Source organism: Chlorocebus sabaeus, chromosome 9, assembly GCF_047675955.1.
Source record: "Chlorocebus sabaeus isolate Y175 chromosome 9, mChlSab1.0.hap1, whole genome shotgun sequence".
In the NCBI taxonomy this organism is placed as follows: Eukaryota; Metazoa; Chordata; class Mammalia; order Primates; family Cercopithecidae; genus Chlorocebus; species Chlorocebus sabaeus.
The window spans coordinates 99,987,995-100,003,175 of NC_132912.1; the positions used below are offsets into that span (position 1 = coordinate 99,987,995).

Sequence of the window (15,181 nt, forward strand, 5' to 3'; positions counted from 1 at the left end):
CGGTGGCTCAAGCCTGTAATCCCAGCACTTTGGGAGGCCGAGACGGGCGGATCACGAGGTCAGGAGATCGAGACCATCCTGGCTAACCCGGTGAAACCCCATCTCTACTAAAAAATACAAAAAATCTAGCCGGGCGAGGTGGCGGGCGCCTGTAGTCCCAGCTACTCGGGAGGCTGAGGCAGGAGAATGGCGTAAACCCGGGAGGCGGAGCTTGCAGTGAGCTGAGATCCGGCCACTGCACTCCAGCCTGGGTGACAGAGCAAGACTCCGTCTCAAAAAAAAAAAAAAAAAAAAAAAAGAATTTGTGACTCTGCCAAATAAACATCTGCCTGACATAATCTCGTTCATTAAATCATCTTACTGGCTATAACAGCTAAGAATAAGTGCATATTTTGTGCTGTTCTAAGTTATTTATGTACATCATTTATCCTCACAATAACCAGTATATGAGGTACTACTCCTACCATTTTACAGAGGAAGAATCCACAGCCCACACAGTTCACTTGCCCGAGGACTAATAGCTATTAAGCAGCAACACTGGGAATGGAACCCAAGCCCAGGTGAATGCAGAACTCATGCTCCTACCACCACTACCCCTCTCAACAGTGAATGTTTACTAAAAGTCAACTCAGCACAAGGCACTGTCATTTTTCAGAAGAGAAGAACAGGAGACAGAAGGCCTCAAATACACTAAGTCTGACGTTTGTCTTCTAGAAGAGAAACTAGTTACAGAGATAAGACAACACATGTGAAGTAAATATAGTAAATCATACCGTCAATATTTTTGTAGCATTAATAAGTTCAAAGGAAAAAATATTATATCTAGCTGCATTAGCCGGAGAAAGTTTCAAAGAGGAGGTGAAATTTAGGCTAGACTTTGAAGAATGGGTAAGATTTTGACTACTGAAACTAATGGCCATTAATAAGTAGGTGCTAAATCAGTAGTTCTCATGTGGAGGTGACTTTGCGTTCTCACCCCCATGGGACATTTGGCAATGCCTAGAAGCACTTTTACTTATCACAACCAGGGGAAGAATGCTCCCAGCATTTACAGAGTAGAGGCCAGGAAGGCTGCTCATCATACAATGCATATGGCAGCTCCCGCCACAAAGCATTATCTGAACCAACATGTCAGTAGTGCGCCAAGGTTGAGAAATCCTGTACTAAATAAAAGTCTTTTTGGATTATGTTGTTGATCATAGTAATAAAATGTCATTATCTTCTTCAAAGAATATTTTACTTTAATTATAAACATCACTATCAAAAACTCTGGGGTTGTGTATTCATTGTTGTGTAAAAGAAATAAATGGCAGGCACCTGGATCTGTGGGCTTGGAGACTGCCAACGTCTGAAGAGAATTCAGACCTGGAGTTGCCAGGCTGGAAGTAGTTATCACACGGAGAGCAGAGCTGAGCAGTGGAAGGAGACCAAGCTGCAAAGAGGCAGGAGAAGCAAGAGCAGAAAAGAGCAGAGAACTTAAGATAGAGTGTTGAAAAAAATAAAGATGTAGTGGAATAGGCAAACAACAGTAAGCCACTGCAGACAAGGAAAAGAATTAAAGAGGAAGAAGGAGAAAGAGAATAATATAGCATCATAACACCAGGAAGGCATTTCCAGAGAGAGGAAGTGACCAGGAGACAGTAAAGTGAAAGTGCCATTGCCTGATCCAATTGAGGGCCATTCGTTATCTCGACTTCTCTGAACTACTAACATTTTTGAGAATCTAATTAGAACTATATATTCTTTCCCCCAGAAAAACACACATACGTACCTACATAAAAGATTCCATCAACAATACTGAGAACTTTATTAGATCATTTAGGAAGTCCACAGATGACAAGGTCAAGAATCCCTGCTCTAAAGCTTACTGGTGAAATATTAAACTGGTTTTTAAAAAATGTCTTTCTTTATTTCCAAGGTAGAGTTGTCAATACAGAAAGATATTATTTCCAGATGTCTTTCAAAAATGAAAGCAACAAAAGGTGTAACTGATACAAAACAATATAGCCTTCAAAAATGACTTATGCTTGGTTTTGATTCATGGACATACAGAAATATTTAGACACAAAAAACTCAAACACCCATCTTGTCTCAATTAGACAGCCCAGCATAGAAGACAGAAGCAAGCAGGAAAGAAAAAGAGAGTTTATATAATTCATTCAAGGATAAGTAAGAAGAATATACTGAAATCTAATTTTCCAGAAAAGAATTTATCCAAAAGGATTAGGCTTTTGTTCTCTTTCTATTGCTGATGTCTCAAATAGTAATTATGCTCATGTCCCAGCGATAAAACGATCATGTCAAACCAGACTCACTTCAGCTGCCACATGAGCCTTATATAACAAGACCAGGTTTCAGCCCGTTTTCTATAGTAACAACTATAACCACTTGTTAAAGCTTTAACAATGACAATGTGCTGCCAAAACATTATTTCAATTGAGCCTCATAATAAATTAATAAATCTATGAAGTAGATGTAACTTTTATCCTCATTTTCAGAGGAGAAAACTTGAATTCAGAGAGAATGAGTGGTTTTCCTGGGTCAGAGGAATGATAACTCCCATCAGGACTAACCACAAATCTCACAGCCTTTCCACTGGCCCACTTGGCTCCTTCAGAGGAAGGCACAGCAGCCTTTTACCAGAAGAGCCTGGGACAATCAGCAGTCCCAGCATTAAACAGTCCTCTTTGTCCTAAATAGCCCCCAAAATATGCTGTACGATATGACGTCCAGGATTCTTAGGCACGAGCTGTTGATCTGGAAAGCTTCACTAATTAGGGCTAGCCTACACAGAAAAGGAACCTAACTATTCCATAAGCATGCTCCCAGCACTGTTGAACTTGGTTCCTCAAATCCATTTACACTTGTTTTCAATTTGCTTCGCAAGTATTCTTAAGGTATTTTCCCCATGTGTCCTGTCTGTACAAGAACACAGGGACCATGTAGGTCTGTGTTCACAGCTCTACCCCTTAGCACCCAAGACAATGCTGAGTAGATGGTTCAATAACCACTTGGGGTATGAACTCAAGGGCAAGGACGTGGTCTTGCAATTTTTATATCACTTCTGACTACAAATGTACTATCCTGGGAATTCAAACATATGCTACTGACTACACGCAGAAAGGAATTACATTTAGTAAGCACAGAGAGTAAGTACAATTAGTACCTTTTTTCCCCTCTTTCTTCCCTTCAGACCACTTCAATCTTGTTGGTGTCATCGTGACAGCTGGAGAGCCAGAAAATAACTGTAATAAGAAAATTGTACAGTGGTTTCAATGTTCTAATGGCATTCCTATAGAGAGACTTTACTAAATGAATTGTTTGTTTAATTTCAATGTGAAGAGTTTTTCTGAGACTGACATATTTATATCTCATTAATCTTAACTGATTTACTGCTGGCTTAATGAAGTAGGCATGCCTAGGATATCTTGAAGCACCACCCCACAGGTAATGTAGACCTCAAATGTCACCTGTCACCTGTGGCTCAAATGTCACCTGTCACCTGTGGAATCTCCCAGTAAGAAGTAACTGCTTCCTCCAGCACTTGTTTAAGGAGCTATTGTACTGTATTACTCATCTGCTTGTGACTAGTGATATCCTTCTTGAACTCAAAATGTGTGTTTGTTGAATGAATCAATGAAAACCAACAGAAAGAAGGTAGCATAAACGAAAGGACTGAGAAAAAGCCATTTGAATGGCCCAAAGAAACACAGAAAAACAGATGACAGTATATCAATTTTCCTCTTTTCTACAAATATATACACACAGACAGACAGTCCAAAGAACAGTGTCTTACTGAGTTCCTATTTTCTTTGCTGGCTCCCTTCAATTCACCAATGGCCACAGATTCTGGAGTGGGGTTCCTCTTTTTCTTTTCTGACATCATCTGATTTCCCAGGACCTTCCGCTGATTTAAGAACAGAAAACATTTGATTTATAAACACCTACTGTATCAATAGTGGTGAAGGCTAGGATAGCTTTCAAAACTGTATACTAGCCTTCAAAACTGTAATGTCCTTGGGTTAAAAAAATCTCAGCATTCTGATAACTCTGTATGGACCCTCTCAGGCCATCTTACACAAGAGAGGCCAAAGTATGTTACCAAAAAAACCCCAAATCATTACTTTTGTTTAAGTGATCACTTTTCCTCCACATTTAAAAGGGCTGAAAGGTTAGAAGCAACTTTATAGTGGATTTAAACAAGCTAATATAGGTCAATTACAGTGTGCTTCTGAGACCAGTTAACTCACAATATAGAAACACCAGTTACTCATCATATAATTTTTTCTCCAAAGATGTGCTGTCTCTGGCAACTATTTAAAAAGTCCCTCCCCTCTACTCACCACTAAGGGATACTTAGGCTGGCTCTTCTCTAAGGCACTTCTTCCTCCCTGTCATTTACTCACACAGGACTGGAACATTTGGAGACATTCTATAAGAGTTCTTAATATAGCGACAAGAAGGTAGAGGCCTTCTTAAGGGGGTCACATGACTATACTGACATTCAGAGCAAGACTAAAAGCTCTTTCATCTCTGAACAGCTTAGAAATGATGTAGTTTACGTAACCGCCAACAGTGATAATTCTACCATCTTTGGAGAAATCTTTCTTTTTTTCCCTTAGAGAATAAATTTGAATTCCAAAAAAAGAACATATCAAAACTAGAACATTAAACCCTACATTATAAATATCAGCAGCAATATTCAGAACATTCTGATTTAATAAATAATTTACATGAGAGGAGTTCTACAGGAAAAATCTCTAGCCAAAAAAGGGATCGAGACAGGCTAGATGGTCAATTATACCTTGATAAGGCTGAGGGAAAACACAAGTTAAAAATAATATTTTAGGCCAGGAGCAGTGGCTCACACCTGTAATCTCAGCACTTTGGGAGGCTGAGGCGGGTGAATCACTTGAGACCAGGAGTTTAAGACCAGCCTGGCCAACATGGTGAAATACTGTCTCTACTAAAAATACAAAAATTAATTGGGCGTAGTGGTGCATGCCTGTAATCCCAGCTACTCGGGAGGCTGAGGCATGAGAATCACTTGAACCCAGGAAGCGGAAGTTGCAGTGAGCTGAGATCATGCTACTGCACTCCAGCCTGTGCAACACAGTGAGACTGTGTCTCACAAAAAAAAAAGACTAACGCATAGAGAAACATTTATCTGACTATAACCTTTCTGATTATCAATCATCTCTATTACAGGGAAGTCAGAGGGAATGATAGATTCTTCCAAATGAGAAGAAAAAAATGAGAATAAACTAAGGATGTTCATTTTACTAGCCCTGAATAAGCAGGTAAATGTACTTTTAGGATTCTAGCTAAGAGATTTTTTTTTTAATGGGATAAAAGAAACATAACATAAAATGTACTATTTTAATCTTTTTCTTTTGAGACTGAGTCGTGCTCTGTCACCCACGCTGGAGTGCAGTGGCGCGATCTTGGCTCACTGCAAGCTCTGCCTCCCAGGTTCATGACACTTTCCTGTCTCAGCCTCCCGAGGAGCTAGGACTACAGGCGCCCGCCACCATGCCCGGCTAATTTTTTGTATTTTTAGTAGAGATGGGGTTTCACCGTGTTAGCCAGATGGTCTCGATCTCCTGACGTTGTGATCCACCCGCCTCGGCCTCCCAAAGTGCTGGGACTACAGGTGTGAGCCACTGCGCCCGGCCCCTATTTTAACCATGTTTAAGTATACAGTTCAGTGGTATTAAGTATCTTCATAGTGTTGTGCAATCATCACCATCATCCATCTTCAGAACTTTCTCATCCTCCCAAACAGAAATACTGTACCTATTAAATAATATCTCCTCATTCTCCTCATACTCTTAGCTCCCCTGACAACCAACCACCTTCTCTACTTTCTGTCTCTACAAACCTGACTCATAGGTACCTCAGTGGAATCATACAGTATTTTTCCTTTTATGACTGGATTATTTCCCTTAGCATAATGTCTTCAAGATTCATGCATATTGTAGAATATGTCAGAATTTCCTTCCTTTTTAAGGACAAATAATGTTCCACTATCTGTATATCCAAGTTTTGTTATTCATTCATCAGTCAATAGACAGCTGGGTTGCTTCTCCCTTTTGGCTATTGTGAATAATGCTGCTATGAAGACGGGTGTATGAATATTGCCTCAAGACCCTGCTTTCGATTCTTTTGGGTATATACTGGGAGTAGCATTGCTAGATGATAAGGTCATTCTCTTTAAATTTTTTAGGAACTGCAATACTGTTTTCCTCAGTAGCTGCTCCATTTTACATTCCTATCAACAGTGCACAGGTGGGCCGGGCGCGGTGGCTCAAGCCTGTAATCCCAGCACTTTGGGAGGCCGAGACGGGCGGATCACGAGGTCAGGAGATCGAGACCATCCTGGCTAACATGGTGAAACCCCGTCTCTACTAAAAATACAAAAAAATAAGCCGGGCGAGGTGGCGGGCGCCTGTAGTCCCAGCTGCTCGGGAGGCTGAGGCAGGAGAATTGCGCGAACCCGGGAGGCGGAGCTTGCAGTGAGCAGAGAGCGGGCCACTGCACTCCAGCCTGGGTGACAGAGTGAGACTCCGTCTCAAAAAAAAAAAAAACAAAAAAAAAAAAAAAAAAACAAAAAAAAAAAACAGTGCACAGGGATTCCAATTTCTCCACATCCTCATCAACATTTGTTATTTTGGTTTTTTTTTTTTTTTTATAATAGCCATCCTAGTGGGTGTGAAGTGGTATCTACTTGTGGTTTTGATTTACATTTCCCTAATGATTAGTAATATTGAACATCTTTTCATATGCTTCTTGGCCATCTGTACATCTTCTCTGGAGAAATGTCTATTTTATTCCTTTTTTTTTTTTTTTTTGGAGAGGAAGTCTCGCTCTATCACCCAGGCAGAAGTGCAGTGGCGCAATCTCGGCTTACTGCAACCTCCACCTCCTGGGTTTAAATGATTCTCCTGCCTCAGCCTCCAGAGTAGCTGGGACTATAGGCACGTGCCAACATGCCCGGCTAATTTTTTGTATTTTTAGTAGAGATGGAGTTTCACCGTGTTAGCCAGAATGGTCTTAATCTCCTGACCTCATGATCCGCCCACCTCAGCCTCCCAAAGTGCTGGGATTACAGGCGTGATCCACCACGCCCGGCCTTTGCCCACTTTTTAATGAGGTTGTTTTTGCTGTGTTGAGTTACAGGAGTTCTTTAGATTATTACGGATATTAACCCCTAATCATACATATGATTTGCAAATATTTTCTCCCAATCCAGGGGTTGCCTTTTCACTCTGTAGATGGCAAAGGAAATTTTGGTGTCAACTAAGCCTAATGTCCTAGAAGCTACTGGCCCCAGGTCAGCATTGAAAGTGAATTCTAGATATCTATAAATTATAACTAGGACCAAAATTACAGTAAGATGAATTTGTAAATGCTAACAGCTGTACCTTAAAAAAAAAAAAAAAAAAAAAAAAAAAATTACAGACATAGTGGCTCACATCTGTAATCTCAGCACCTTAGGGGGCCAAAGCAGGAGGATCGCTTGAGCCCAGAAATTCAAGATCAGCAACACAGGCTGTGCATGGTGACTCACGCCTGTAATCTCAGCACTTTGGGAGGCCGAAGCGGGCAGATTACCTGAGGCCAGGAGTTCAAGACCAGGCTGACCAACATGGTGAAACCCCGTCTCTACTAAAAATACAAAAAATTAGCCAGGCATGGTAGTGGGCACCTATAATCCCAGCTACTCGGGAGGCTGAGGTGGAAGAATCACTTGAACCCCAGAGGTAGAGGTTGCAGTGAGCTGAGATCACACCACTGCACGCCAGCCTGAGACACAGAGAGAGACTCTGTCTCTAAAAAAAAAGACCAGCAACACAGCAAGACCCCATCTCTACAAACATTTAAAAATCAGCCAGGCCTGACAGCATGCACTTGTGGTCCCAGCTACTTGGGAGGCTGAAGAAGGAGGATAGCTGAGTGCCCAGGAGATCAAAGCTGCAATAAGCCACGATAGTGCCACTTGTACTTCAGCCTGGGCAACAGAGCAAGACACTGTCTCAAAAATAAAAAAATAAATATTACAAGTTATTTATTTTTAGGGCAAAAATTTTAAATTTTAAGCAAAGAGCTCCTTATGTGGCTGGAATTATAGATCTTAATAACAATTTTTAAAAGAAAAGCAGGGCAAAACACCAAAAAATCAAAATAAAACGAAGTCATTATCCTCAGCAAACTAACACAGGAACAGAAAACCAAACACCACATGTTCTCACTTATGAGTAGGAGCTGGCCGGGTGCGATGGCTCATGCCTATAATCCCAGCACTTTGGAAGGCCAAGGTGGGTGGATCACTTGAGGTCAGGAGTTTGAGACCAGCCTGGCCAACATGATGAAACCCCATCTCTACTAAAACTACAAAAATGAGCCAGTCATGGTGGTGCATGCCTGTAGTCCCAGCTACTTGGGAGGCTGAGGCAGGAAAATGGCTTGAAACCAGGAGGCAGAGGCTGCAGTGAGCCGAGATCAAGCCACTGCACTCCAGCCTGGGTAACAGAGAGAGGCTCCATCTAAAAATAAAAAAAAAAAGTGGAGCTAAACAATGAGAATACATGGACACAGGGAGGGGAACAACACACACTGGGGCCTGTTGGGGGGTGTGGTTGGGGGAGAGAGAGTATTAAGAAAAATAGCTGGCCAGACGCAATGGCTTATGCCTATAATCCCAGCAATTTGGGAGGCTGAAGTGGGCGAATCACCTGAGGTCAGGAGTTCCAGACCAGCCTGGCCAACATGGTGAAACCCCCTCTCTATTAAAAAGACAAAAATTAGCCGGGTATGGTGGCAGGCACCTGTAATCCCAGCTACTTGGGAAGCTGAGGCAGGAGAATCACTTGAACCCAAGAGGGGGAGGTTGCAGTGAGCCAAGACTGTGTCATTGCACTCCAGCCTGGGTGACAACAGTGAGACTCTGTTTCAAAAAAAAATTTTTTAATAAAAATAGCTGCTAATGCATGCTGGGCTTCATGCCTAGGTGATGGGTTGACAGGTGCAGTAAACCACCATGGCACACATTTACCTATATAACAAACTTGCAATCCTGCACATGTATCCAGAACTAAAAATAAAAAAAAAGTAAATAAATAAAAAAAAGGATACTCAGTGCTTTGGGGGCAGCAATCTCTTCCAAAAAACAAAAAAAAGAAAAGTAGAAAAGAAAAGCAGTGTATGGTACTAATCTCTCTCCAAGTTAACCAAAACCTTGCCTTAGTTCATGCATGGAAATTTGAACCCCATGATCAAGTTATCTACTGCCACCTGAAGGCAATATTCCTTCACTACAAGTTTCGATAGTCTGAAGACTTGTAAATTTAATCCTCAAACACCATGACAGCAGCAATAACATGGAAGCATATTTTGTATTTGTTTTAAAAACAAGATTTTTACTGAATTTGATATATGGAAGAAAGTACAACTGTTAAAAATATTAAGCTCACAAAAATCTGGGGTATCAAAACTCACTAGTCTGTTAGAAAATTCAGTTTTCTAACAGTTTCCCTAGTCTGTCACAACTTCCTCACTTCTCCACGGGTTTACCAAATTGCATAAAAAAGTGTGTAACTTGAAGCAGGTCAGAAAACAAAAGAGGCCGCTTACACTGCTCAGGAATGCAGACTCTGTCCTCAGCCCCAGAAGAAAAGGAAGGACCCTTACTTCTAGTACTCCTCACTTCACAGAGCCCCTTCTCTGATGTGAAACACGGCAAAGCACTTTGCAATATAAAAGCTTTTCAACATTTCACCTTTACCCCCTTATAAATTTATAGGGTCCCCAAAAACAGAAGAAAACTTTTTATGCATAAGAAAAATCACATTGTTACATTTCCTAAAAATCAATGCTGAAAATGACAGCCCAGCATACCTACCTTAATAAGCCCACTGAAGGAGCGTGAACGAGCCCTCTTTTGTACCTGGGAAGTAGAAGGTTCTCGCACTGGTGTCTGGGTCAATGACTGCTTATTAAACTAAAAGAAAATATAGAGAACATTTTATAAATATTTTCCCATCAAGACACATCATTCTGTGACAACTAATAGCTAAGTGTAAATAAAAGTCCAGGAAAAACTGAGTCTGTACATAGATGGATTAGGAGGTCAACAAGCAAATTACAAAGTCAGAAATGATGATGCCAAAAGAATTGGATTCAATTGCTCTGAGGGGCTCTGCACGCCACATTCCTTGAATGTAGAATTACTGTCCCTATTTTATAGACAAAAAAACTGAGACTTGGAGAGTTTATGAAATTTACCCACGATCCTCAGCTGCTAACCAAGACTTTTTTGCAACAAAGCATCTTGGAACCACAGAGTTACTGGCACAATCTAAAACAGTCTCTAATTTAATATAAATTGCATACAGAAATTTTTTAAGTTACTAAAACTCTTTAAATGGACATCTATCATGACTGCCGGCCAACAATATCATCAGAGGAAATACATCAGAATGCAGACTTGTCAATGCTATCAACATCAGCTCTCTGGAGGTACCTAAAGTGGAAAACGAAAAGACCCAACGCATTGAATAATCTTATTCAATGCTTTGATTAGCCATTCATTTCCCACTTAAAAAGTAATAATAATATAGCATTTAACTCTTCTATTCTTCTGCCTTTTCTGGTTGTTGTTGTTGGAGACAAGAGTCTCACACTATTGCCCAGGCTGGAGTGCAATGGCACAATTGCGGCTCACTGCAACCTCCGCCTCCCAGGTTCAAGCAATTCTCATGCTTCAGCCTCACAAATAGCTAGGATTACAGGCGTGCGCCACCACACTCAGCTAATTTTTTCTATTTTTAGTAGAGATGGGGTTTCATTGTGTTGGCCAGGCTGATCTCGAACTCCTGACCTCAAGTGATCCGCCCACCTCGGCCTCCCAAAGTGCTAGGATTACAGGCGTGGGCCACCATACCCAGCCTCTTCTGCCTTTTCTAACTATACTTTTAAAATTTTGGAATTGTAAAAATTTGGAAATTTTATCAGTTCGAGTTCTGGAGGTTAAAAATTATTTTTACATAAAACTACCAAGAGGTTCTCAAAGTTAATTATCTCGGCAAGCAGAAAAATTAGCCACGTCTAAAGAGCTTAGCTAGTAAGTATCCCTCCTGAATAAATTGGGACAAGTAAAAATGCATCGTTCCTGATATTGGCAAGGGTACAGTAAGGTAAATTCTCTCATATCCAACTCAGGGGAGTGTTACCTGGCAAAATGTTCTGGGAGGGTATTTAGCAAGGTGTATCCAGAGCCTTTTTAAAATGCATATTAAAAAGTACACGCCACTAAAAATACAAAAATTAGCCAGGCATGGTGGCGTATATCTGCAGTCTCAGCTACTCAGGAGGCTGCAGTGGGAGGATCATGATGACCTGAGCCCAGGGAGGTTGAGGTTGCAGTGAGCCATGATTGTGCCACTGCACTCCAGCCTAGGCAACAGACTCAGAAAAAAAAAAAAAAAAGTATACACCACACATAAAGGGTTCTTAGCCTGAAAAACTGAATTAGAATCAGATCAAACCTCTAGAAGTAGATCTAACTACCAGTTTATAGCATGAACAGTGGACTGTGAAACATGTTGAATAACATCACAGGAATGCAATCATTAAAATCCAGACTACAGGCCAAGCACAGGGGCTCATGCCTGTAATCTCAGCACTTTGGGAGGCCAAAGCCAGCAGATCACTTGAGCTCAAGAGTTCATCACCAGCCTAGGCAACATGGTGAAACTCTGTCTCTACAAAAAATACAAAAAATTAGCCAGGCATGATGGTACACGCCTGTAGTTCCGGCTACTCAGGAGGCTGAAGTGGGAGGATGGCTTGAACCCAGGAGGCAGAGGTTGCAGTGAGCTGAGATCACATCATTCCAGCCTAGGCAACATAGCTAGACCTTGTCTCAAAAGAAAAAAAAAAAAAAACTCAGCCTATGGAAGACAATATAGTTTCTTCCACAAATAAGTTTCAAATACAATAATGTACCACATAATGACATTCTGGTCAATGACAGACCACACATATGACAGTAGTCTCATCAGATTATAATGGAGGTGAAAAATTCCTATCACCTAATGGCATCACTGCCGTCCTAACATCGCAGCACAATGTGTTACTCAAATGACTGCAGTGATGCCGGAATAAACAAACCTACTGTACGGCTAGCTGTATAAAAGTCTAGTACATACCATTATATATAGCACATAATTCTTGATAATGATAATAAATGGGCTAGACATGGCAGCTCACACCTGTAATCCCAACACTTTAGGAGGCCAAGACAGGTGGGTCACTTGAGACCAGAAGTTCAAGACTAGCCTGGCCAACAGGGTGAAACCTCATCTCTACTAAAAATATAAAAATTAGCCAGGCATGGTGGCAGGCGCCTGTAATCCCAGCTACTCAGGAGTCTGAGGCAGGAGAATCACTTGAACCCGGGAGGCAGAGGTTGCAGTGAGCCGAGTTCACACCATTGCACTCCAGCCTGGGTGACAGAGCGAGACTCCATCTCCAAAAAAAAAAAAAGATAATAAATGTTACTGGTTTATGTATTTACTATACTATACTTTTATCATTATTTATACTTTTTACTATTATTTTAGAGTGTACTCCTACTTATTTTTTTAAAAAAGTTAACTATAAAACAGCCTCAGGCAGGTCTTTCGGGAGGTATTCTAGAAAAAGGCATTGTTATCATAGAAGATGACAGCTCCATGAGTGTTACTGCCTCTGAAGACCTTCTAGTGGAATAAGATGTAGAGGCAGAAGACGGTGATATTAATGATCCTGTGTAGGCCTAGGTTAATGTGTATATTTGTGTCTTCAGTTTTGGGGTTTTTTTATTTTTTAAAGACGGGGTCTCGCTCTGTTGCCCAGGCTGGAGTGCAGTGGGAGGGATCAGAGCTCACTGCAGCCTCAAACTCCTGGGCTCAAGTGATTCTTCCTGCTGAGGCTGAGGCCTCCTGACTAGCAGGACTACAGGCACACACTCACGAGCCCAGTTCACTTTTTTTTATATTTTGTGGATACAAGGTCAATGCTGCCCAGGGTGGTCTCAAACTCCTGGCCTAAAGCAACCCTCCCACTTTGGCCTCCCAAAGTGCTGGGATTACAGGAGTGAGTCACCACGCCCAGGCTGTGTCTTAATTTTTAATTAAAAAGTTTTAAAATTTACCAAAAAAATTAAAAGTTTTTAAAATAGAAAAAAGCTTATAAAGATATAAAGAAAATATTTTGTACAGATGCATAGTTTTTGTGTTTTAAGCTAAGTGGTATTACAAGAGTCAGAAAGTTAAAAAAGTTTTAAGTCTGTAAAGCAAAAAAGTTACAGTAGGCTAAAGGTAATTAATTATTGAAGAAAAAAATGTTATGTTTAGTCTAGCCTAAGTGTACAATGACTATAAAGCCTACAGCCGTGTACAGCAATGTTCTAGGTCTTCACATTCACTCACTACTCACTCACTGACACACCTAGAATAACTTCCAGTCCTGCAAGCTCCATTCATGGTAACTGCCCAATACAGGTATACTATTTTTTATCTTTTATACTGTATTTTTACCGTACCTTTCCTATGTTTAGATACACAAATACTTACCATTGTTACAAATGCCTACAGTACTCAATACAAGAACATCCCGTACATGTTTGTAGCCCAGAAGCAACAGGCTACACCATACAGCCTAGGTGTGTAGTAAGCTACGCCATCTAGGTTTATGTAAGTACACTCTGTGATGTTCACACAACAATGAAATCACCTAAAAACACATTTCTTAGAACATATCCCAATCATCAAGTGACACATGACTATAAAGAAAAAAGGAGTGGGCCAGGCACGGTGTCTCACGACTGTAATCCCAACACTTTGGGAGGCCAAGGTGGGGGGATCACGAGGTCAGGAGATTGAGACCATCCTGGCCAACATGGTGAAATCCCATCTCTACTAAAATACAAAAAAAATTAGCCAGGCGTGGTGGCGCACGCCTGTAGTCCCAGCTATCCTGGGGGCTGAGGCGGGGGAATCGCTTGAACTCAGGAGGTGGAGACTGCAGTGAGCCGAGATCGGAGATCACGCCACTGCACTCCAGCCTGATAACAGAGCAAAACTCCGTCTCAAAAAAAAAATAGAAAAAAAAACCAAAAAGGGAGTGAGAGACAGAGAGAGAGAGAGAGAGAGAGAGTGTGTGTGTGTGTGTGTGTGTATGTGTGTGTCTGTGTGTCTGTGTGTGTCTAAATGTAGTGTGGCACCCTGGATTGGATCCTGGAGCAAAAAAAAAGGATATTGGGGGGGAAAAAAAAGTAAAATCTGTAATGTTAATAAGTAATGTACTAATTTTTTTTTTTTTTTTTGACACAGAGTTTCACTCGTTGTCCAGGCTGGAGTGCAATGGTGTGATCTCGGCTCACAGCAACCTCTGCCTCCCTGGTTCGAGCGATTCTCCTCTGCCTCAGCCTCCCGAGTAGCTGGGATTACAGGCCTGCGCCATCACACCTGGCTAATTTTGTATTTTTAGTAGAGACAGGGTTTCTCCATGTTGGTCAGGCTGGTCTCGAACTCCCGACCTCAGGTGATCCGCCCGCCCCAGCCTCCCAAAGTGCTGTGATTACAGGCATGAGCCACCCTGCCTGGCCCCGTACTAATGTTAATTTCTTAGTTTTTATAATGTTAATATTATGGGGAATTGGGTAAAGGGTACTTACCCAGTTTTTATTTTAAAGTGTATTCAAACAAACTGGCAATGTTTTAAGGGGAAAAACAAGAAGAAAGGGAGAAAAAGAGGGACTTATCTATTAAAAGGGACCTAGTACATATAGCAGCCAAAAAAATAATATATACTCGTTCATCATGCCACTTCTAGCAAATAATCTACAATGAAAATACTTATGAACAAAATTTATAAACTAAAAATATAATTCCCAAATACGTCCTGTAGTAGGCAAATTATGTATAAATTTGGTTATACAGAATAGAATATTATATAAACATTTAAGGTTGGGCATAGTGACCCATGCCTATAATCCCAGCACTTTGGGAACCCAAGGCAGGCAGATCACCTGAGGCCAGCAGTTCGAGACCAGCCTGGCCAACATGGTATAATCCCGTCTCTACTAAAAGTACAAAAATTAGCCAGGCATGGTGGTGCTCCACTGTAATCTCAGCTA

At 41.2% G+C, this 15,181-nt stretch overlaps 1 protein-coding gene across 6 annotated transcripts in view; it reads right to left on the reverse strand.

Annotated features, from left to right (window-relative positions):
* ARHGAP19 (Rho GTPase activating protein 19) overlaps positions 1 to 15,181 on the reverse strand; it is a 77,286-nt gene that overhangs the window by 4,064 nt on the left and 58,041 nt on the right. For 5 of the 6 annotated variants that reach the window (XM_038009389.2, XM_038009388.2, XM_007963728.3 and 2 more), the window contains 3 exons: positions 9,902 to 10,000; positions 3,797 to 3,907; positions 3,167 to 3,245 (listed from right to left, as the gene is read on the reverse strand). In XM_038009389.2, the coding sequence (XP_037865317.2) occupies positions 3,167 to 3,245; positions 3,797 to 3,907; positions 9,902 to 10,000 (289 nt within the window). The remainder of the gene's footprint in view (positions 1 to 3,166; positions 3,246 to 3,796; positions 3,908 to 9,901; positions 10,001 to 15,181) is intronic. The other variant, XM_007963729.3, reaches the window with a different exon arrangement.